At 47.1% G+C, this 25,006-nt stretch overlaps 1 protein-coding gene across 1 annotated transcript in view; it reads right to left on the reverse strand.

The window, feature by feature from the left end:
- Positions 1 to 9,543: 9,543 nt before the first annotated feature.
- Positions 9,544 to 25,006, reverse strand: part of ITGA2B (integrin subunit alpha 2b) — a 60,416-nt gene continuing 44,953 nt past the window's right edge. Inside the window, exons 23-30 of the mRNA XM_060255269.1 lie at positions 24,751 to 24,831; positions 20,523 to 20,628; positions 20,260 to 20,412; positions 17,884 to 18,009; positions 17,274 to 17,387; positions 15,710 to 15,811; positions 14,333 to 14,455; positions 9,544 to 10,285 (exon numbers count right to left, since the gene is read on the reverse strand). Coding sequence (XP_060111252.1) covers positions 10,214 to 10,285; positions 14,333 to 14,455; positions 15,710 to 15,811; positions 17,274 to 17,387; positions 17,884 to 18,009; positions 20,260 to 20,412; positions 20,523 to 20,628; positions 24,751 to 24,831 — 877 coding nt within the window. The 3' untranslated portion in view covers positions 9,544 to 10,213. The remainder of the gene's footprint in view (positions 10,286 to 14,332; positions 14,456 to 15,709; positions 15,812 to 17,273; positions 17,388 to 17,883; positions 18,010 to 20,259; positions 20,413 to 20,522; positions 20,629 to 24,750; positions 24,832 to 25,006) is intronic.

Here is a 25,006-nt window from a genome sequence, read left to right on the forward strand (position 1 = left end):
CATGGTCAGATATCCAGATTGGAAAGGTTGTGATCTCTTTTATAAACATATTATTATTCTTTTCCAGGGTTATGTAATCTATGCATAACGCCATTTTATGCCTGCTGGATATATGTGTGGGCCTAGGTCGTGAGTTTATAAACTCGTGTGCTTCTTTCAGGCCCCATTCCCCCAACTTAATATTTTTATTCTTTGTTATGTCCTTATTAAAATCCCCTGCTACTATTATTTCTCCCTCTGAGAATTGTTGAATCTTCTTAAAGACCTTAATTAAACATTTCTTTTTTGTTTGGTGCGTATATGTTCACTATAGTAATTCGTTTTCCTTCCAGTTTAACTTAACTAATAGGTATCTACCTTCCTTATCTGTTAATTTTTCGACATCCTCCATTGTAAAGTTCTTTTGGATCGAGGTTGCCACCCTCCTAGCCTTGGAAGTCCCTCTAGTTTCTGCTAAGACCTACCATTTTGGATCTTTTATTAATGGTTTTCTATCTTTTTGTGTGTGTGTGTGTCTTGTAGACACATCAAATCTATCCTTTGTTCTCTGGCTATTTTAACCTGTATCTGTTGAGGTTTGATGTTAAACCATTTACGTTTAGTGAAAGTAGTCTTATTGTCTTATCCATTTTCTTTGTTGTTTTTTTTTAATCTTTGGCCTCTCTGGCTGTGGGTGGTTTTCTTTATTTATTAGGAAATACCCTCCCTTCCCTCTGATTGAGACAACAGTGTAGGCTTCCCAATCCCCAGGTCCCAGCAGGGGATCCCCTGGTTATACAGGCTTCCCCCCTCCCCCAGCCAGCTGGCTGGCGGGGGAAGCTCCACCCCCACAGCCATTATGCACCTCCAGGAACGATTCCCATAGGGAATGATGGGGGATTGATCTGCGGGTGTCAGGGGCTCTGGGGGGGCTGTTTTTTGAGGTAGAGGCGCCAAATTTTCTGTATAGCATCTAGTGCCTCTCCCCAAAATACCTCCCAAATTTCAAAAGGATTGGACCAGGGGGTCCAATTTTATGAGCCCCAAAAGAAGGTGCCCCTATCCTTCATTATTTTCTATGGAAGGAAGGCATTCCAAAAGGTGTGCTGTCCCTTTCAGTGTGATGGCCAGAACTCCCTTGGAGTTCAATTATGCTTGTCACACCCTTGCTCCTGGCTTCGCCCCCAATGTCTCCTGGCTCCACCCCCAATGTCTCCTGGCTCCACCCCCAAAGTCCCCAGATATTTCTTGAATTGGACTTGGCAACCCTACAACAGTGTGAATGAAAACATCATCCCGTCTCCCCACCTTCCAGAGTGTATGCACCCCAATCCTCCCCTTACAGCTTATTCCATAAAGTTAGCTCATTGAACCTTTATATACTTCCCTTTATGAGGTTTCCTCATGAGAATCCATCCTTCGCCTTTTATCGTGCTTATTTGATGCTCCTTCTCCTGGGTTATCTGCTGCCTCCATGCCTTCCTCCACTCTTTGTTCTCTCAAGTCATCTGTGGCGATTCCCAGTAGTCTTAAGAGTTCCTTTGCCTCCTTAGGGTTTCGGGCTATCAACCTCTTCCCGTCTTTAAATATTATTATTGAAGATGGATACCCCCACGAGAATTTTACCTTATTATCATACAATTTTTGCCCATAAGGTCTCATTTGATTTTTTTTTCTTAATAGTTTCTTGACAAAAGTCCTCTCTTACCCAGACTTTATTACCTCTAAAGGTCAAATCCTTCTTCTTTTTCAAAGTTTTATATACTTCTTGTTGTACCCTTTCTCTTGCGAATTTAATGATGACATCCCGTGGGGCTCCTCCTTCTCCTCTCCTCTGCAATCTATGGGTTCTTTCAATTTCTCGGGGTTGTACCTTAACCCCATTTTCTTCTATCCAATCTCTAAGTGTTCCTTCTAAAAGCTTATTGTTTATCTCTTCTGAGATCCCTGCAAATATAAGGTTGGTTCTCCTATTCCGGTCTGATAGCACTATAAGCTGGCTAGATAGCTGTTCTATTTTTTGTTTATTTTTAGTAGCCAGCTCTTTAGCTGTGGTAGCCATCTGCATTGTTTCTTTAAGTTCAGCTGCTACGTCTGTAACAGTTTCCTTCACTGTTCTAATTTCCGCTCTTATCTGTTCCTGAGAAGTTGTTACAATATTTTGAAATACAGACAGTTGTTCGGAAAGTCTCTTTATAGTCTTCGCCATTTCTCCCACTATTTTCCAATGAGTCTAATGAGAGCTTTGTGTTCGCCCTGGACGTTACCACCTTAGAAGGGTAATAAATAATTGCTTTCTTACCCTTTGAACGCTAAAATAGAAATTCCTTCATTCTCCAGAAACTCCTACATCAGTTTCCTCTTTTCATTGTCCTTGAGGACGGACTAGTCACATTCTTTTTGAGCTTTTAAGATAATAGTTCTAAGGAGAGGTCGGGCAAGCTACCGGCTTCTCTCAATGCATGCGTACAACTCCAGAGTCTGCACACTTAACCACTACATCAAACTGTCTCTCCAACAATAATCATTGCAGTGGAGGTGTCTCCTAAACAAGTGGTTCCAGCCAATGCTCCCTTGAAACTGCAGAGTCTTGTGAGCAAAAATTCTACTTTGTGAGCTACTGACATGAAAGATGTGCGCAAATGATTTGGCCACTGCATAAATTAGTTTGCTCTGCAGCCACCCTTTCTGAGCTAAGACAAAAATGTGTGAGCCAGAGGCTAAAAAACTGTGAGCTAGCTCACACTAACTCATACTGGTTCCAGCATGGTATTCCTGAGGTCCTTGGGAATTTAAAAGGGTAAGGATGGTTCTAGGCATTGATTGCCCCCCAAGCAGGGCAAACCCGCACTGCCCTCAGGGCTAGACTGTGTGGCACAGGTGCAGGTCAGGAAGTGGGGCCGTAGCCAGCATTTCATGTTTGGTGGGGCTCGCAGCAGCGTTTTTTGTTTAGCAAGGCCAGGGGGCCACCTGGTTTGACCCTAAACACTTTCTCTGCTTCTCAAGTAAAGCAACAGCCCCCCACCATTTGTCTAACTCAGTAAACCTTCCAGGGGCATCCAGCTGAAAGTAGGCTTCCCCCTAGGGTTGCCAAGTCCAATTCAAGAAATATCTCGGGACTTTGGGGGTGGGGCTAGGAGACATTAGGGGTGGAGCCAAGATCAAGGCTGTGACGAGCATAATTGAACTCCAAAGGGAGTTCTGGCCATCACATTTAAAGGAACAGCACACCTTTTCAATGCCTTCCTTCCATAGGAAATAATGACGGATAGGGGCACCTTTTTGGGGGCTCATAGAATTGGACCCCCTGGTCCAATCTTTTTGAAACTTGGGGGGAATTTTGGGGAGTGGCACTAGATGCTATACTGAAAATTTGGTGCCTCTACCCCAAAAAACAGCCCCCCCCCAGAGCCCCGGATACCCGTAGATCAATTCTCCATGATTTTCTATGGGAATAAATCTCCATAGGGAATAATAAAGTTCCCAGCAGACATTTCCCTCCCCTCCCCCCGCTTTCTGACAACCCTGAAGCGGGGGGAGGGTCTCCAAATCGGGGGATCCCCTGCCCCCACCTGGGGATTGGCAACCCCCCCCCCACATGCCAATCTGAAGCCCTACAATAGCAATACCACACTTGTTCAGAGTGGTGGTGGTGAGCAAAGGAGACAAATTGGAGGCCCTCTGATGGAGGGGCCATACAGATGGAAAGTGGGGGTTGAATGTAGATGGAAGGGGGTTGAATCCATGAGCTATGGGCCTGTCAGGAAGAGATGCCGGTTCCATTCCACTGATGACTGGGAATAAGTCCATGCCTTGCAGGGCATCGGTACTCTCTTAAGCCTCCTTTGGTGGGGAGAGTGGGATATAAACCGAATAAACTAAACTACACTAATTGTGCTACCCGTCCCAAGCAGGCACTTGGGTGGATTGCCAAAGGAGCTTGCCCACTTCAGAAGGTTTTGTATTCAAGAAGATGAACCATGAGTCTTTCAGCAAGGCAGTTTGTGCCACAGCACGCAGGGCTTTCTTTGTAGCAGGAACTCCTTTGCATAATAGGCTACACACCCCTGATGTAGCCAATCCTCCTGGAGCTTACAGTAGGCCCTGTACGAAGAGCCCTGTAAGGAATTCTAGCAGGACCTCCTTTGCATATTAGGCCACGCCCCCCTGATGCAGCCAATCCTCCTGGAGCTTACAGTAGGCCCTGTGCGAAGAGCCCTGTAAGGAATTCTAGCAGGACCTCCTTTGCCTATTAGGCCACACACCCCTGATGTAGCCAATCCTCCTGGAGTTTACAGTAGGCCCTGTAATGAAGAGCCCTCTAAGGAATTCTAGCAGGACCTCCTTTGCCTATTAGGCCACACACCCCTGATGCAGCCAATCCTCCTGGAGCTTCCAGTAGGCCCTGTAATGAAGAGCCCTGTAAGGAATTCTAGCAGGACCTCCTTTGCCTATTAGGCCACACACCCCTGATGTAGCCAATCCTCCTGGAGTTTACAGTAGGCCCTGTAATGAAGAGCCCTGTAAGGAATTCTAGCAGGACCTCCTTTGCCTATTAGGCCACACACCCCTGATGTAGCCAATCCTCCTGGAGTTTACAGTAGGCCCTGTAATGAAGAGCCCTGTAAGGAATTCTAGCAGGACCTCCTTTGCCTATTAGGCCACACACCCCTGATGTAGCCAATCCTCCTGGAGCTTACAGTAGGCCCTGTACGAAGAGCCCTGTAAGCTCCTGGAGGATTGGCTACATCAACAGGGATGTGTGGCCTAATAGGCAAAGGAGTTCCTGCTACAAAAAAAAGGCCTGAACAGCAGTATCCACTGCAACCAGTCCCCACAGGAAGCTGCATGACAGGCTGTTGCAGAGGCCCACACTCAGTCCACACAGGGCAGTAAGCCCATCCAACAACCACCTGTGCCATAAAACAAGACCCACCGTTCTCTGCTCTTGAGCAGGGAGCCCTGGAGGCAGGGGAGGGAAGTATTGCGGTTGTGCTACACATGTTCATGTGCAGTGCTCAAAATCCGACCGTGGGAAGCAAATCCAGATATTTTTGGTCATGACATCTCCGGGATCGTGAAGCTTAGGCATTTCCCAGAGAACCACCCATCCGGCACCAGCGCACGCACTCTCTTCTTTCCAAGCCACCGTCATGCATAAGGACGCTGTCTCTTGAATACTAACATCCCAGCAAACGTGGTCTGCCTGCGACTTGCAGCAAAGGGGCTAGAAATGCAGCATCCCTCCCCCCACGCAAGGACTCCACACCTCTCAGAGAGGAGGGGAAAAAAGAGGGTCAGTGTTCATTTGTATGTGTTGACCCATTCCAATGAAAGGTGCAAGCTTTGTTCAGCAAATCAATGCAACTGGCAAAGAAAGCTCTGGTCAAAACCGAACCACTTTCCCACACCCAACATTTGTGGGCCTGACAGCAAGCAACCATCTCAGAAATCTTGACCAACCTCCCCCCCCTCTAATTCCTAAGCTGCCATGACCCACAGTTCTCTCCTCCCTGTTTCAGTTTTGAGGGGAAAGAAGATACATAAACTATGTTTTCTACTAGCTTATACCCAGTTTGCCTTCTGGACTGAAATTGCTATGGTTTTTCTTTCTCAAAATATGAAATAGAGACTGTGGTCCATACTACTGTGTATAGGATGCTGAAACTAGGATCCTGTTATGGGATTTTTGCATCATTTAATGTAAAAAGGGTAAAGGTAGTCCCCTGTGCAAGCACCAGTCATTTGCAACTCTGAGGTGACGTCGCATCACAACATTTTCATAGCAGACTTTTTGTGGGGTGGTTTGCCATCGCCTTCCCCAGTCATCTACACTTTCCCCCCAGCAAGCTGGAGACTTATTTTACCGACCTCGGAAGGATGGAAGGCTGAGTCAAACCTTGAGCCAGCTACCTGAACGTGGCTTCCGCCGGGATCGAGCTCAGGTCATGAGCAGAGAGCTTGGCCTGCAACACTTCAGCTTTACCACTCTGCACCACGGGGCTGCTTCATTAAATGTAGGGTTGCCATATTTTGAAAAGTTAAAAAAAAAAGTATATATTCCCCAACTGGCTACTTCAAACAGGTGATTACTATGACAAATTTAATTTAAGCGGTGACAATTGCTATTAATTATGAATATTTTTAACTTCCCAACCCCAAAAGGGGACATTTTCATTTTTTTTTAAAGCCCCAAAGAAGTGGACAGCAAAAGAAAGAGGACACGTCCTCTAAAAAGAGGCCATCTGGTAACCCTATTTAATGTGTCAGGTTAATGCTCAGGCTTTGCTTCAATTTTTCTTAAATTGCTGGTTGGTTCTGCAGCCCTCATTCCTACCGCCTAGTTCATTGAAGGCCCCGTCCTGGTGACTGAGCTGGCTCCTTCCGTGTGATCTGCTTTGTGTCCCTGTGAGAAAGGTGGACTATAAATAAAAATAACATAAATGAAAAGTCAAAATCTGTAACCTGCACAATACTTTTTTTTGGGGGGGGGGGTATTCTTGTATTTTTATGTCCAGGTGTGTGTTTGTATATGTGTGTGCGCGCGCACACCTGGAAGACATGGCGACCTCTGGTGACTGACCCCTGCTGGGGACATAGAGGATATTCACAGAGGTGGCTAAATTAAGCCTACCTCTGCTTTCCAGCTCTGGTATTCCACGAAAGTCTTCCAGCCAAGTATCTGCTTAGCTTCTGAGATCAGGCTATTCAGGTCAAGGCCAAAATCTGTACCTTGCACAAGACTGATGGGCCTTGAACTAAATATTTGTAAGTAGATTTTGCTCCCTGTGTTGGAGATGATTCCATATTTTAAAATGCATAGCATATTGAAAGGAACTTTCTCTTTCCACAGCAAAGGGTAGTTTCTGTTTAGTAATCAGCAGAATACTTCACATCAAACTGCAATGCTCGCTAATCCCTTCAAAGCTTCAACAAGGAACCAGCAACTGATTCTCCCTTCCTTTCCTCATTTATTGATTTTAACCCTCAGTTTAGGTATTGATTGGATTGTGCTTTTTTTTAATGCTAAAGCAGAGAGATCTTGCAAATACTTGTTTTGATGTACAGTAATAGTTACTGTACTAGTTACTGTATTTAGGCTCCACTTATGTTTTCGTGGAACGCACACTGGTATTTATATGTTAATTAACGTGCTATATTTCATGTTCTGTGTAAAGTTTATTAATTGCAAATAAACTCTTAAAAATTAAAACAAAAAAACAAGGAACCAGCAGTCAAAATGGACTCAGCATCCCCTCCAGAGCTGACTTGTGGGCATAACCAGCCTGTTCTTCCTGCCACTATTCCTAGCTTGGAAGTGAGCCCCAAATTACTCTCATGTTCCTTGAGAGCAAGTTTGGTGTAGTGGTTAAGTGTGCGGACTCTTATCTGGGAGAACCGGGTTTGATTCCCCACTCCTCCACTTGCACCTGCTGGAATGGCCTTGGGTCAGCCATAGCTCTGGCAGAGGTTGTCCTTGAAAGGGCAGCTGCTGTGAGAGCCCTCTCCAGCCCCACCCACCTCACAGGGTGTCTGTTGTGGGGGAGGAAGGTAAAGGAGATTGTGAGCCGCTCTGAGACTCTTTGGAGTGGAGGGCGGGATATAAATCCAATATCATCTTCATCTTCTTCATCTTCTTTGGCCAAGCATAGTTGCAGGGAGATGTAGATGTTTGTGGGAGACACCACTGAACATCTGCAAACAACTCAGGGTTACTGGGGAACATCCCCAGTCAACAATGTCTAAAACTGTGGGAAGAAATGTGATTCAGAAGCACTCTTACTGGAAGAAATCCTTATATGGAGGAGGAATTAATACAGTTTCTTTATTGCAGGAGACCAAAAATTGTCTCCAGAAAAGTTCACACATGGCTCTTTTCAAACCCTTATATATAAGAGATAAATTCTGAAACAGCAGAAAGTGTAAGGTTTTGCCCAGACTCAGTCAAGGAGCTCCTCTGATGAATGCAGAAAAAACTCTATTTGAAAGAAAGATCAGTAGCGAACACTCAGCGAGGTGATCCTTGCCAGAATTGGCTTAGTCAAAACAGAGTACATATTCATATACAGGCATAAAGGTTCTAAGGAGCCCTGTGGTGCAGAGTGGTAAGCCTCAGTACTGCAGTCCAAGCTCTGCTCACAACCTGAGTTCGATCCTGGAGGAAGAAGAAGATATTGGATTTATATCCCGCCCTACACTCTGAATCTCAGAGTCTCAGAGCAGCTCACAATCTCCTTTATCTTCCACCCCCTCCCACAACAGAAACTCTGTGAGGTGGGTGGGGTTGAGAGAGCTCTGACAGAAGCTGCCCTTTCAAAGACAACTCCTACGAGAGCTATGGCCGACCCAAAGCCATTCCAGCAGGTACAAGTGGAGGAGTGGGAAATCAAACCCAGTTCTCCCAGATAAGAGTCCACACACTTAACAACTACACCAAGCTGGGTTCAGGTAGTCAGCTCAAGGTTGCCTCAGCCTTCCATCTTTCTAGGGTTGCCAATCCCCAGGTAGGGGCAGGAGATCCCCCAGTTTGGAGGCCTTCCCCCCGCTTCAGGGTCATCAGAAAGTGGCGGCGGGGGGGGGGGGGGGAGGAAATGTTTGCTAGGCACTCCATTATTCCCTGTAGAGACTGATTCCCGTAGGGTATAATGGAGAATTGATCAGCAGGTATCTGGGGCTCTGGAGAGGCTGGGTTTCTTTGAGGTAGAGGCACCAAATTTTCAGCATAACATCCAAAATATCCTCCAAGTTTCAAGAGGATTGGACCAGGGGGTTCAATTCTATGAGCCCAAAAAGAAGGTGCCCCTATCCTTCATTAGTTCCAATGGAGGGAAGGCATTTACAAGGTGTGTGGTCCCTTTAAATATGATGGCCAGAACTCCCTTTGGAGTTCAGTTATGCTTGTCACAACTTGCTCCTGGCTCCACCCCCAGCATCTCCTGGCTCCACCCCCAAAGTCCCCAGATATTTCTTGAATTGGACTTGGCAACCCTACATCCTTCAGAGGTCAGTATAATGAGTCCCCAGCTTGCTGGGGGGAAAGTGTAGATGACTGGGGAAGGCCCTGGCAAACCACCCCGTAAAACGTCTGCTGTGAAAATGTTGTGAAAGCAACGTCACCCCAGAGTCGGAAACGACTGGTGCTTGCGCAGGGGACGACCTTTACCTTTATAACAGTTCTAAGTTGCACGCCCAAAGTTTGCACTCTACACATATTTAAAAGCTTCCCCAGCCTTTACAATATCTATATGTTCAGTTCAGGGTTAGTTTTACGGGGGCAGGAGCCTGCGCCAGCCCCGTCTGTCACCTTGGATACCAGATAACAACATTCCTTGAGGAAACATTCTAAGGCCGATGCTCCCACCAGCTCTCTTCTATAGCCAACAATATTAAAACTACCAAATAAAGTCTGGTTACATGGTGTTTACGATGAATAATATATATGATGATTAATAAGCAAGGAGCACAATACCAAGACCACACAGAACACACCACGGAGGCTGTGGCTAATGAGCAAGAGAAACAATACTGGAAACCAAGAACTCATCTCCAGAGACCATCCTGACAGAAAGGAGCAGTGTGCCATATTTACTTAAACTATTATAATCTGCCATTGCAAAGTTCCAAGTAGCACGCACTGGCCAAATACAACAAATAAAATAAACCAAAGATTAAAAAAGCATAAAACATGATGGATGCGACAATCTAATAATTATACTATACTTGCTTTCACTCTATTGCTGGTGATTTAATGGTCATGTATGATTATTTTGACATGCATTTAGTGCAAATGGCATGATTTTACTGTCTGTTTCTGCAAACCATCGTTTAGGAGACTCCATTTTCTACAGCCTGGGTTCCACCTCCCCCCCAGCGTTGTGAAAAGATTCGCAGGGGGTGCTTGAAGGAAGTCACGGCTGGGTTTTTTGGGTGAGGGGAGTGGAGAGAAGTCATCTCTCCTGTCCTCAAAGTGTGTAGTGGAATTCTCATCTCCACACCTCCCTAAATCCTAGAGAAGGGAGGTGCTGGTTGGTGGCATGAAGATATGGGGATCTGAAGGGGAGAGGGCTCCTGGAGGAAGGAAGGCAACGGGGGGGGGGGGGGGGTGAGGGTGTGTGTGTTTGGCTGGCATTTCCCTGGCACAGTGTAGGGATGGATCCCAGCAGGGATGAGATCTGACAATGTAGGGATGGATCCTGGATATCTAGAGCAGCCGCTGCTGCTCCTGCTCTACAGATTATATTTGGGGGTCATTTGTCAGTTCTTCCTCATCTTCTGCGGGAGGGCGTGTTCTCTTGAAAAAACCAGTCTGCAAGAAACAAAACAGAAGGGGTGAGAAATGGGACTGGCCCAGCCAGCAGAAGCCACAGTCTGGTTATGTCGTTCCCTATGTGGGCAGGAAGCCATGAAGAGACCTGGCAATTTTTATTTCTGCAGCAGCTCCATGTGGATTCAAGCTGCCACAGATTCAAGCTGCCACAGATGTGCTTGAAGATACTTCCCACTGCCATCCATCTAAATCAGGGGTGTCAAACTTATGGGCAGGGGTGGAATTCTAGCAGGAGCTCCTATGCATATTAGGCCACACACCCCTGATGTAGCCAATCTCCAAGAGCTTACAAGGCTCTTTTTTGTAAGCTCTTGGAGGATTGGCTACATCAGGGGTGTGGGGCCTAAGATGCAAAGGAGCTCCTGCTAAAATTCCACCCCTGCTTATGGGCCATGGGCCAAAACCGGCATGCCCAGGGGTTTAATTAGGCCCGTGGTTCTCCCCCCCCCTCCTGTCCACCCCCTTTGAAGCTCTGAGGCTACTGAAGTTCCCAGCTCCTTCTGCCTTGTCTTTACCAGCTTCAGTAGGAAGCTCTTCTGAGCTTGCAAAGCTGAAAAGAAAATGCTGAATGGATTTTCCATGAAGGTCTCTGTGTTCAGAGACCTTAATGAAAAATTCATTCCGCGTTTTCCTTGCAACTTTATCTGTGCTGCAATGTTTTTCGGTGGAGTGGAGCTCAAGTAGTTTCACTTTTCAGCGTTTGTATGACCAGCTGAAGCGGTTGCTTGCTGGAGTTGTCTCCTTGCAAATAAAGGGTTGATGCGTTGAGCCAGCTTGTCTCTGCTGAATGGACCTGAGAACTGTTGCCTAGTGAGTACTCTAACCTAGGAACCCACAGCCAAAGGGGGATATTACATTGAAGAGCCAATCTGAGTAGACACCCCTCCTATCCAGAAGTGGGGAGAAGCTTGAAATGTCTGGCCATTTCATGTTTTCCTAGGTTCAGAGCATTTTATATTTTTTTAGTTTATATTTTTAGTTTCTGCTGTCATCCTTCTGCTTTTTCTTGACGTTTTATTTTAAAAATTGCATTGCCAAGTCCCACTATTCCCCCACCATTCCATTTTAAACAAAATATTGTAAGAGTTTTAAACTTGCTTTTATTTTAAGTTTTAAAAAATCTTTGTGTTTGTCTGTGCCCTTTATAAAGTTTATATCTCCACTACCTGGCATTACATTTTTTTCCACACATGGCAAAAAGAAGAGGAAGAGGAAGAAGAAGGGAAGGGGAAGGGACGGTGGCTCAGTGGCAGAGCATCTGCTTGGTAAGCAGAAGGTCTCAGGTTCAATCCCCGGCATCTCCAACTAAAAGGGGTCCAAGCAAATAGGTGTGAAAAACTTCAGCTTGAGACCCTGGAGAGCCACTGCCAGTCTGAGTAGACAATACTGACTTTGATGGACCGAGGGTCTGATTCAGTAGAAGGCAGCTTCATAAGAAGAAGAAGAAGGTGATGATATTGGATTTATATCACGCCCTATACTCAGAGTCTCAGAGTGGCTTATAATCTCCTTTATCTTCTCCCCCCACAACAGACACCCTGTGAGATAGGTGGGGCTGAGAGGACTCTCACAGCAGCTGCCCTTTCAAGGATAACCTCTGCCAGAGCAATGGCTGACCCAAGGCCATTCCAGCAGGTGCAAGTGGAGGAGTGGGGAATCAAACCCAGTTCTCCCAAATAAGAGTCCGCACACTTAACCATTACCATTTTCGCACACAGCTTACCTCACAGTCACAATCCTGTTCCCTCCGCAGCGTCTGTCGGATTTCCCACCATCTGCGCCGGAAGTGCCGCGGCTTTTGTGTAGCAAACGTAAACTGGGTTTTAGTGGTTTACATTTGCTACGCAAAAGCTGCAGCACTTCCTGTAACTTCGGCGCAGATGGTGGGAAATCTGACCAGACGCTGCGGAGGGAACAGGATTGTGACTGCAAGGTAGGGTTGCCAAGTCCAATTAAAGAAAAATCTGGGGACTTTGGGGGCGGAGCCAGGAGACTTTGGGGGTGGAGCCAGGAGACATTGGGGGTGGAGCCAGGAACAAGGGTGTGACAAGCATAATTGAACTCCAAGGGAGTTCTGGCCATCACATCTAAAGGGACAGCACACCTTTTTTAATGCCTTACTTCCATAGGAAATAATTAAGGATAGGGGCACCATCTTTTGGGGCTCATAGAATTGGACCCTCTGGTCCAATCATTTTGAAACTTGGGGGGTAGTTTGGGGAAAGGCAGTAGATGCTATACTAAAATTTTGGTGCCTCTACCCCAAAAAATAGCCCCCCCAGGGCCCCCAATACCCATGGATCAATTCCCTATGGGAATCGTTCTCCATAGGGAATAATAGAGTGCCCAGTAGACATTTCCCTCCCCACCCACGCTTTCTAAAGGGGGGGGGGAGGGCCTCCAAACCAGGGAATCCCCTGCCCCCTCCCTCTCTCTCACACACAAATACTTACTAGATCTTCTTCCTGCAGAACTCTACTTGTTGTGAAAACGAAAGCAAAAGAAAGGGAGGGGCCGTTCTCCATGGAAACTATTACTGACCCTTTCCAATGAAGCCCTTCCTGTTTCCTGCGCAAACGGATCGTTTGCAGGTTTCTAAACCTGCAGGAGCTCTACAACTACAGGCATGTTCTCCCCACCCCCGCTTCCAGATTTTTGGAGAGCGGGGGAGAAGGCTGCAAATCTGGGGGTCCCCCACCAGGGTGGGGGTATTGGAAAGCCTACTGCGAGGTGTGCGAAAACGGTCCATTATACCAAACCTGGTCCCACAAAGTCCCATCTATGACAGAGCCGGTCTTCAACAAATGATTCCTGATCTAAATGCACCCCAGCTAGGTTTGCCAAGTCCAATTCCAGAAATATCTGGGGACTTTGGGGGTGGAGCCAGGAGACGTTGGGGGTGGAGCCAGGAGACACTGGGGTGGAGCTAGGAGCAAGTGTGTGACAAGCACAATTGAACTCCTTCCCTCCACCCTCCCCTTCTCTGATTCCACCCCAGAGGCAGAGCGGAGCGGGCGACGCCGCCGCGTTGCTGCCGCCTCTTCCCCGCCCCACCGCAGCCGCTCCTCCGAGATGGGCCCAGCCTGAGCAGCCGAGGCGAAACCAGAGAAGGGGAGGCGAGGATGGAGGCAGGCCAGGAGCACGGCGAGCTGCGAGTCCGGTCCTAGAAGGACCCAGACTTGCGGCCCGCACACTCCTGGCCCGCCCCTCGCCCGACTCCATCTCAGAGGCAGAGCGGGCAATGCCGCCATGCCGCCGCCCCCTCCCCGCCCCCTCCCAGCTGCTCTTCCGAGATGGGCCCAGCCTGAGCCCATCTCGGAGGAGCAGCCATGGTGAAGCGGAGAAGAGGCGGCTGCCGCGCAGCGGCAGCGCCCGCTCCGAGATGGGGCAGCTTGCCACGCTCCTTGGCGCCGTTTCCCCCCTCCCCCCGCTTCCGTTTTTTTGGGGAGCGGGGGAAGTGGCTGGAAATCCTGGGGTCCCCCGCCAGGGCGGGAGGGTTGGGAAGCCTAACCCCAGCACATCTAGCTATTAATATATTTCCCAAACTAGAGCTGGAATAGATTGGGAGGGGGAAGATCTCAAGCACATTGGCTAATCTGAATTTGCACCACACAGATACAACACTTTTAGAGTCACCTGATTTTTTAAAGAGTTGTTGACTGTATACACTAGGTTTGTGCTTTTAAAAAACATGGGGGAAGGAGTGTGATCTTGGGGAGCTCATACCTAATAATGCTACCTGGAAGTGTATTGAGATGAAAGGAAGGGAAAGGAGATTGTAAGAGAAGGGAAAGGAAATTGTAAGCCGCTCTGAGAGTCCAAGTGAAGTGCAGGGTATAAATTCAATCTCTTCTCTCTTCTTCTTCTGCAAAATCTCCAGGAATGTCACTCCCAGCTAGGAAGCTGCTTGCAGGTTCGTGTGTGTGTCCTCCCACCAGGCAGGCAGGCGGGTGCTCTCTCTCTCTGGTAACCTCTGGCCTTAGGGTTCTGCCCCCCACTGTGGTTGGGCCAGCCCTGCTCACTCACCTTCCAAAGCAGGGTAATGGAGGCAGCAAGGAGGAAAAGGCCAGCCAACACAGCGGCAACGATCCACCAGACAGGAATGCTCTTCTCAGCATCAGGATTCAGCCTCTCCACCAACGTCTCTGCCTGGGGTGGGAAGTGAAGCAGTGAGTTTGAGACACTGGCCTCGAATGGACTCCCCTTGAAGTGATCTGGACACAAGGCCTTCATGGTCATGAGGCCAAAACTTTGGAACTCTCTCCTCAGGGAGATGGTGCCAGGCTTGAATGAATGAACTTTTATTACAGTCATAGACCAATATAAAAACTACAACACATCATATAAAACCCTCCGAAAATACCTAGGATAGTATAAAATACCCTCCTACAAAAACATAAAATACAGTAAAATACTTAAACATTTCCCCACCTATACAATCCAAGATAACTAAAATATAATTTAACCAATTTTAAAATTCAAGACAGTTCCAATTTATATAAATCCTTTAAATCAGAGTATATAAAAACATTTATAACCTAAAATTCCAAGAGGTCATACAAGACATGCAGTTTCTTGTTTCTTAGTATGGAACTTCACAAGGTAATGGCAAAATTTGGCTATCTGTCTGAAGATAGTTGGACTTGCATCCACCAAAAGTTTCTCCAAACACGCCTCGTCCGCGTCTGCCATTGGTTTAACTACAAACGGGGAAACAAACCTATCCCTCTGTACTTGGTGGAAAGGGCATCGAAAACACATATGAGTCATCGACTCCACCTCTCCCATAGCACAAGGACAGCGTCGGTCTTCATACGGGACTTTTCTGGTGCCAGGCTTGCTGGTGATTTAAATCACATGGGAGGGAGCTCAGGAGCAGCCTCTGACCTCAGGAGCAACCGCTGACTTTTCCCAGGTGGAGGAAGAGCAGCGGATGCTCTTGGGTGCCCTCCCACATGATTTAAATAACCCAGGAGGGAGAGGGCAGCCTCCGCCTGCCCAAGGGGCACCCAATTTGACCCCCCCGGGCTGCGGCCTAGGTGACTAGCAGGCAGCATGCCAGCCCTGGTTCCGTCCACCGAGTGGGTAAAGACGTTTCTCTTTCTTTGTTCTGGCATAGCCCCAATAGCTGGTGTTAGCCCTCCTCCCTGGCTGTTGCATATGATTATATATTTTTGTTGAATTGTTTGATATACACTTTATTTTGAATGTTGAAATGATCTAACATTTTGAGGCTTGTCACCTTGGGAACCCTATTTGGATGGAAAGGTATCTTAGAAATACTTTAAATTATGAAGATCAATACTTTTTAAAACACACACACACACACACACAAGCATTCTAATGTCTTTTGGAGTCTGTAGTAGACAAATCCATTGCTGCAACACAGATTTTCAGACATACCATGGAGATCCCGCTCGGCAGAACTTTCGGCTGTATTCGGTATGGCATTCCTGAGGCCCCAAACCAGGCCTGGGATTGGATGAGGAAGTGTTCCAGGGGACACTGTGACAGGAAAAGAAGAGACAATCTTCACATGAGTCTCACACAGAGGGGAAGGAAAATGCTGGTTCTGCCCCACAGTTCGCAGAAGCCCTACACACTTCAGTGGAGGGCCAGTTTCTTGATGCAACAGCTCCGCGGAAGCTTGCAGGGTGACCTTGGGACAGCCTAACCCACCTCACAGGTTCGGGTGGACAGCTGTGTTGGTCGGAAGTAGCAGGACAAAGTTTGCGTCCAGCGGCACTTTGAAGACCAGCAAAATTTTATTCTGGGTATAAGCTTTTTTGTGCACAGTCCAGTGGCACCTTTAAGACCAGCAAAGTTTTATTCTGGGTATAAGCTTTCATTTGCGGTCTTAAAGGTGCCACAAGACCCAAACTTCCTTCTACCTCACCGGGTTATTGTGTGGATAAAATGGAGGAGAGGGGATTGAGAGCCAGTTTGGTGTCGTGGTTAAGTGCGCGGACTCTTATCTGGGAGAACCGGGTTTGATTCCCCACTCCTCCACTTGCACCTGCTGGCATGGCCTTGGGTCAGCCATAGCTCTGGCAGAGGTTGTCCTTGAAAGGGCAGCTGCTGGGAGAGCCCTCTCCAGCCCCACCCACCTCACAGGGTGTCTGTTGTGGGGGAGGAAGGGAAAGGAGATTGTGAGCCGTTCTGAGACTCTTCGGAGTGGAGGGCGGGATATAAATCCAATATCTTCTTCTTCTTCTTCTTGATAACAGATGCTTTGGGTCCCCAATTGGAGTGGAAAGGCAGAATTTATATAAATAAACAGGGCTTCTTTTGTAGAAAAAGCCCAACAGGAACTCATTTACATATGAGGCCACACCCCTTACATCACCATTGTTTCATACAGGGCTTTTTGACAAAAAAAGCCCAGCAGGAACTCATTTGCATATTAAGCCACCACCCCTGACACAAGGTCAGCCAGAACTGCGTTCCTGTGCATTCCTGCTCAAAAAAAGCCCTGTAAATAAATACCTAACTGAATACCCCCTCTTTAGACACTCCTAAAAGTAATGGTTTCCATGGCTAGTTACTTTCTGCTGTTGTTTAAAACCCTTTCAAGCAAACACAGACCCTCCATGAAAACAGAGGTAACCTGGGAGCTCAGGCATGCCCTCCCCCTTGACTCTTTTTTTCCCCTCATGGGAGGCAGCTGGAGCCCCCACCCCAATGACTCCCCCATCCTTCCAGTATCTTTAGCACACCTTGAAGCTAGCTGGAGAAGTGTTGTCAGGAAGGAAGGAACAAACAAACGAACGAAGGCACAAAGGGAAAGTAGCAAAGGCAGGAGAAGTGAATGCAAAGCAGAAGGGATTGCTGAGCTGCTGTTTGCTGGCCATTAGTAAACTCACAGCAAAATTATGAGAACCGTGCAAGGACCACCCACAATACCAAAGCATAACTGCAGGCAAAGGAGGGAACTAGATAGAACCCCTGCTTTCTGGCCCCCCCTTACCTCTTGGAAGGTCTGCAGCCACAGCACTGTATGGATCGAGACAGAAGCTCCCTGCCCCTTCTCCAGCGCCCCCACCTGGCAGAGGATGGCGGCACAGGCCTGACTGCTACAGTTCTGCAGAGAGATCAAATTTCCATCCATTAGAATTCAATATAAGTGAACGTGATTGGTTCAAAAATGTATGGTGGGGATGCCCTCCAATTTATTCTTTCTCATTTTGCTGGTACCCTTGGGATACAAATATTTTCATAAATTAGTAATAACTATTTTGTCTAGAGTATACATCACTCAGAGATCGGTTCTCCCCTTCAGCTCTGTCACAAAGGAAGTTGAGGTCATTAAGCGATTCATCCTGGGTCCAGCTAAAGATTCTGATGTTCATCTCATTCATTCTTGGAACAGCTCTGCAAGAAGGGTCACCCATCTTATTTACAAACTGGACAAGGAGTTTAAAATTGACAAAGAAATCCTATCCCATATTATTCCAGTTCAAGTCCAATTCAACCAACAGGCCTAGACTGGAGGAAACTATGTAGAACTGAACTGTAAATCTGATACCATTTGGTTGGACTACATTGTCAAGTTTGCCAGATTCCCTCCACAGTCTCACCACCATAACAGGTCCCTGCAGCATTGCTCGGTCAGCCTCTGCGGTCACATCACGTTTCTCGCGCCACCTTTGTGGCTGGAAAGTCCCGTTGTAGGTGGGGGTCGCAGTGGGCTCCAGAACCTCGAGCTACAATGAAAGGACAAAGCTCAGGTGAAATGCAGTCGGGCTGCATCTTCAGAGGACTGGACCAATTTTCCTATGAGAACAGTTTTTTAAAATTAAATTAGGATAAGAGTCACAAAGAATTTGTCTAACAAATGCTGCTATAGAACTTCCATGTCTAGCATATCAGTGAATTTCAGTTCTGGACGGAAATGGTGAGGCAAGATTGACAGGTCCTACCTGGCTGCCAGTGGGGGGGGAACCCGGAAGCGATGTAATCGTGTCAGGCACATTGTGGGGAGATGCTCTAGCATTTTGGTATAAAATTCTATGGTACCATAGAGTTTTATACCAAAATGCTAGCGCAGGGGTGTCAAACTCCTTTTGTTATGAGGCCTGGATCTGACAGGCCTCATGTGTGTCCTAAAGCATAATGCCAGGTAGTAGAGATACAAACTTAGCTCTCATTGGTCTTCAAAGTGCTTTCTTTGTATCTCTCCTGCGCAGTCCAGAGAACTGGGCAAAGGAAGCTGTGGCTCATTCCTTCCTTCCCCAGGGGACCAGGAGGGGGAGGAGCCTAAGCCAATAGAAGGAAGAGAGGCTTGGCCCAGTAGCTCTGCTGTGCAATTGAGAGACACTATCCCTCCCCCCCTCCTCCCCAAGGGAGAAGCCCCAGCCAATGGAAGAAGAAGACTGCAGATTTATACCCTGCCCTTCTCTCTGAATCAGAGACTCAGAGTGGTTACAGTCTCCTATATCTTCTCCCCCCAACAACAGACACCCTATGAGGTGGGGCTGAGAGGGCTCTCACAGCAGCTGCCCTTTCAAGGACAACTCCTGCGAGAGCTATGGCTAACCCAAGGCCATTCCAGCAGCTGTAAGTGGAGGAGTGGGGAATCAAACCCGGTTCTCCCAGATAAGAATCCACACACTTAACCACTACACCAAACTGGCTCTCAATGGAGAAAATATAGGCTTTGCTCTATAGCTCCTGTGCGATTGAGCAAGCCTGGCAAAGCAAGCTATGATGCAGAAGGAAGCAAGAGAGAGGGAGAAGGCAGCAAATGACAGTCAGTTGCTTGGGGGCCTGATGGGAGCCCTCTGGGGGCTTGATTTGGCTCCTGGGCCTCATGTTTGACACCCTGCTCTACAGCATCCCTGTGCAATGTGCCTGGGACGATTACATCACTTCCAGGTGATGTCATTGCACTGGGCACATTGGCCATCAGAGTTCTTCAGGGGCAGGGCTTCTCCCACTGGCCAATCCTGTGCCAGTAGGATGTAGTCCCCAAGATTGGGGGAACCCCTGCCCCCAGTGGGAGGTTAGGAGCCCTATGGTGAGGGAGGGCTTTGGTCTCAATGGCCTGTTAGAAGGTTTCCTGTTGGCCTTTTGGTAGTTAGCCACACTGTGGGGGAAACATTGCTCTGGGAATACTGGCACTGGTGACCTGTTTGTTTCTGAGCTCAGTTTAAGGGGTCAGTTTTACCATGCCCATGGCCTGCATAGCTAAAACACTGTCAGCCCACCTACCTGTCTGTCTCCTCCATCCTCTCCTATAGGAAATGAAGGACTTGAGATGATAGTTCTAGAGCTTAGGAATGGGTCCCTCTAGAAGGTTTGGCCACATCCTCTCTCCATATTTTCTGCCAGCTATGTAAATGGCTTTGTCCACGAGGGTCTTTGCTCAAAATTCATTGGCCAGTTGTGTACTGCTCTGGGTGAGTAGTTCAATGCCAGATTTCATATTTGGGAGATTTAAAAGTCTGGGGGAGGTTTTATATTGGTTGCATATAATTTTTTGTTTGTTTGCTACAAGGTGGAGAAAAGGGAAAAAATTATTTAAAATATTTCCATCCCACCTTATCTCCTTTGACTCTAGGATGCAAGCAATACAGAAACTGCTAGGAGAACTGGGTTAACTATACCAGTTCATCCCAACAGGTTATGGGCCCAGCAGAAACCACATTGCAAGGACATGAATAATAGTTGAATTAACAGGATTAAAGATTAAAGTACGCAAGTTGCCAGTTTAAAACCAAATCTCCATTCTGTCATAGAAGCTTGCTAGATGACTTTGACTCCCCCCCCATCTCTGCTTAACCTACTTGGCAGGGTTGTTGTAAAGAAAAAAACAGAGGAGGGAAGCAGGCAATTTTAAGTCATTTTAAGCTGCTGTGGATGCCCATTTGGGAAAAAAGCAGATGATAGATGATACATTTCTAAACAAACCAAGAAAGCTGTCCTTCGGCCTGAGGCAACTGGGCCAGTCTTACCTTTAGGGGGTTGGTCTCATTGGAAGGAGAGCAGCTGATGCTGCCTTCCGTGGTAACCTTTGTGATGTAGAGGAGGAAGCTTCCCCGGAAACGATTGGGAAAGTTCACAAGAAGTTCAGCTCCAGAAACAGAACTCGGACCATCATTCTGCAACTGGGGTGGATGATGGGAAAAAATGGGTCAGCAAGTGGGGAAATATCAGTGATCAGCTGGGGATGTGCCACCACCCATTAAATTCAATCCCCACCACAGCTTCTCTATACCTGATAAATGTGCTCCACTGGGGGCCCGTAGTCAGCCACTTTCTTGCTCTCACTTTTGGGGTTCTCAGTAACCAGTGGGAGCAGAACGCTGGCTGGAGCAGAGTTCCTAGGGGAAGGCAGAAAGAAAGCGGGCATTCAAGGTTCCCCTCTCCCTCTTGCCTTGGCACATGGCCTTCTCTGGAGGAAATGCCTCGCCCACCTTGTTTCCAGCACCTGGTCTCCCCACTATTCACAAGTGGCTCTTTTGCATTCTTAGTTTTGTTGCTTTTTTTGGGGGGGGGGAGGTCTTTCCTGCATGTGTGTTTTTCCCTCTAGTGATCAGTTCAATATCACATCTCTGTGCATGCGGCACATTTCCCTGGACTTTAAATCTGTAGTTTTTTTCTGCAGCACATACAGTGATGTAATATTTAGGCTATACTCTAGAGCAGAGGTGTCAAACATGCAGCCTGAGGGCTGGATCAGGCCCTTGGAGGGCTCTTATCAGGCCCTCGGGCAACTCACTGTTATCTGCTTCCTTCTCCCTCTCTTGTTTCCTTCTGTGTCACAGCTTGCTTTGCCAGGTTTGCTCAATCGCACAGGAACTAAAGAGCAAAGTCTCTATTTTCTCCATTGGCTGACCAGCTCATGTAGCAGATTATGTACAAATGTTTGCAATACCAGCCATTTCATGTTTCCTGTCAGTCTTAGGTTCAAAGCATTGACCATGAGATTTCTGTAATGAATGTTAATAAATAAAAAGTAGGTTTGCAACGTGCAGATATACGCTTGAACAACACCTGAACAGCATACTCAAGATTGCTACAGCACAGATATTGTCTCCAGATTTTGATGCAATAATTCAGAGCAAGAGGTATCAATTAGCAGAAACTGTTAAATAAACAAAATATTGCAAGAGTGCTAAGGCTTTAAGTATATTTTATTTTAATTAAAAAACCCCTTTAATTATGTTTGGGGCCTTTATAAAGTTTATATCTCTGCTAGCTGGCATTACATTTTATGTTACGCATGGCCCAGCCCAGCAAGGTCTCATTTATGTCAGATCTGCCAGACCCAGAGTCAAGGAAAAGACAAGTAGAGTTCAAGATCTTTATTCCAGCTTCATGGGCATACAGACGCGTTGTCAGAACTGATCTCTCTGTCAGTTCTGCCGACTTATAAACCTTTGCTCTGACCGTTATAATTCAAGCCAAAGTGCGCCAAGCAAAAGCGGGGGTTTTGCACGGGGTTTCTACTAAGCTCTCATCACAACAGGTGCCTACTATCAGTTCATGGTTCGCATCTCCTCCAGCTCTTTGACCTTGGTTATAGAGCAACTAGCCAGTTCCCAGACATGCCATCCTCCCTCCAGATAAGCAGCAAGGAACAGTTATATCAAAGGCAAAGCAAGCACAAACATAGTACTGTAAAATTGAATACATATGTCAAGAGGAGCAAAATGGAGCGACTCTTGACAAGATCTGGCCCTCATAACAAATGAGTTTGACACCCCTGCTCTAGAGTACAGCATCTAGAACCATCTAAGATCTGCTTCACAGAGAACATTAATCTGAAACCTAAGATCATAAGACTGGAATGTCAATTTTTCTATGTTTTTAACTGTTGTATGGTTTTTATGTCCTATTATATGTTTATAATTGGAGAGCCAGTTTGGTGTAGTGGTTAAATGTGCGGACTCTTATCTGGGAGAACCGGGTTTGATTCCCCACTCCTCCACTTGCACCTGCTAGCATGGCCTTGGGTCAGCCATAGCTCTGGCAGAGGTTGTCCTTGAAAGGGCAGCTGCTGTGAGAGCCCTCTCCAGCCCCACCCACCTCACAGGGTGTCTGTTGTGGGGGAGGAAGGTAAAGGAGATTGTGAGCCGCTCTGAGACTCTTTGGAGTGGAGGGCAGGATATAAATCCAATATCTTCTTCTTCATCATCTTCCAATATAAGCCACCCTGAGCCCACTTCGGCGGGGAGGACAGGATAAAAAATGGAATTAAATAAAAATTAAAACGGAACATGAGTACAAAAAAAAGAATTGGCTGTAATAGCATCTCAATACATTTCATAAACCACCACAATGTGTATGTATTTTTTGTTGTTAATCACGTACATAGAATATCCTTAGGAACGACAGGCGTATGTAAATATCAGAATAATTCAGAATATAACCTCAAAGGCACAAAAAATTATATCAATAGTGTCAATATAACATTTGCAAGCAATAAATACAATATAAACCCACCTATTCGATTCAGTAATCAGTATTCAAAATTCACTTTGTTGTACAATTGTTCATAAGAGAATCTTAGGTATACATCTCATTGCAAATACTCTACTTCAGTGAACCTACTGTGCTGTCTAAATACGTCCCTAGAAAATTATGGCAATTTCCCATCATGCCCCCATATCTTCAATTCTATTATTTAATTCTCTCTAGCAAGGCACCATCAAGGACTTCCTCATCACAGATTCAAGCATCCATTTCATGGTGTGGTTGAAGCCTCAGGCTCTGCTCTTCCAGCTCTGTCACTAAGGAAGTTTGTGTCTCTAAGCATTTTATCACGGGTAATAATAAAGTTTTAGATGTTCATCTCATTCATTGTTGAAACAATTCTTCAAGATGGGTCACCCATCTTACTTACAACCTGGACAAGGATTAAAGCACGTGCAGAAACAGAACCCTGGCCCGACTGATGGGCCTCCCGATGGTGCCTGGTTTTTTTAGCCACAGTATGACACAGAGTGTTGGACTGGATGGGCCACTGGCCTGATCCAACAGGGCTTCTCTTATGTTCTTCTGTGACACAGAGTGTTGGACAGGATGGATCATTGGCCTGATCCAACATGGCTTCTCTTATGTTCTTCTGTGACACAGAGTGTTGGACTGGATGGGCCACTGGCCTGATCCAACAGGGCTTCTCTTATGTTCTTCTGTGACACAGAGTGTTGGACAGGATGGATCATTGGCCTGATCCAACATGGCTTCTCTTATGTTCTTATGTGACACAGAGTGTTGGACTGGATGGGCCATTGGCCTGATCCAACATGGCTTCTCTTATGTTCTTCTGTGACACACAGCGTTGGACTGGATGGGCCATTGGCCTGATCCAACATGGTTTCTCTTATGTTCTTATGTGACACAGAGTGTTGGACTGGATGGGCCATTGGCCTGATCCAACAGGGCTTCTCTTATGTTCTTCTGTGACACAGAGTGTTGGACAGGATGGATCATTGGCCTGATCCAACATGGCTTCTCTTATGTTCTTATGTGACACAGAGTGTTGGACTGGATGGGCCATTGGCCTGATCCAACATGGCTTCTCTTATGTTCTTCTGTGACACACAGCGTTGGACTGGATGGGCCATTGGCCTGATCCAACATGGTTTCTCTTATGTTCTTATGTGACACAGAGTGTTGGACTGGATGGGCCATTGGCCTGATCCAACATGGCTTCTCTTATGTTCTTATGTGACACAGAGTGTTGGACTGGATGGGCCATTGGCCTGATCCAACAGGCTTCTCTTATGTTCTTCTGTGACACAGAGTGTTGGACTGGATGGGCCACTGGCCTGATCCAACATGGCTTCTCTTATGTTCTTCTGTGACACAGAGCGTTGGACTGGATGGGCCATTGGCCTGATCCAACAGGGCTTCTCTTATGTTCTTCTGTGACACAGAGCGTTGGACTGGATGGGCCATTGGCCTGATCCAACAGGGCTTCTCTTATGTTCTTATGTGACACAGAGTGTTGGACTGGATGGGCCATTGGCCTGATCCAACAGGGCTTCTCTTATGTTCTTATGTGACACAGAGTGTTGGATTGTATGGGCTATTGGCCTGATCCAACAGGGCTTCTCTTATGTTCTTCTGTGACACAGAGTGTTGGACTGGATGGCCCACTGGCCTGATCCAACATGGCTTCTCTATTGTTCTTATGTAACCCCTCCTCAAAGCAATAGGGATGCACAAGTGAAGAGAATGAGAATGCAGAAAAGCCCAAGGTCACACCAGTTGAGCTGCATCTTACAGCAGTCTCGTCTTATTCGTTGAGAAAACCACAAGGAAGAACTTCTTGCAGATCACAGGCTGCATGTCCGCTTACCGGGACCGCATGTTTAATTTGTTTTCCCCATGAAAACCCAGGCTGTGCACATGGGAAAGCAGCAGGTCCAGAAAGGTGGCTGCAGCTGAACCACCTTGGCAGCCTCCTCTCTCCAGTCCCCAAGGTCCTCACTCACCCCCACAGCTTCATCCTCGCCTCAACCTCGACTGGCACATGCAGCAGCTTCACATTGCTGTTTGGGTTGTCTCTGTTCCCACTGCAGGAAAAGATGGAAGTGAAACTGGGGACAGCGCCGGTGCTTGGGTGCATAGTGCCCCAGGCAAGGCACCTCCCCCGCCCCAACTTCCTGCCCCCACCCATCTCCCCCCACCTGCAGGTATCTTGGGCTCTGGGGGGCTGTTTTTTGAGGGTGAGGGACCAAATTTTCAGCA

Source organism: Heteronotia binoei, chromosome 15 (assembly GCF_032191835.1).
Source record: "Heteronotia binoei isolate CCM8104 ecotype False Entrance Well chromosome 15, APGP_CSIRO_Hbin_v1, whole genome shotgun sequence".
NCBI classification, from domain to species: Eukaryota; Metazoa; Chordata; class Lepidosauria; order Squamata; family Gekkonidae; genus Heteronotia; species Heteronotia binoei.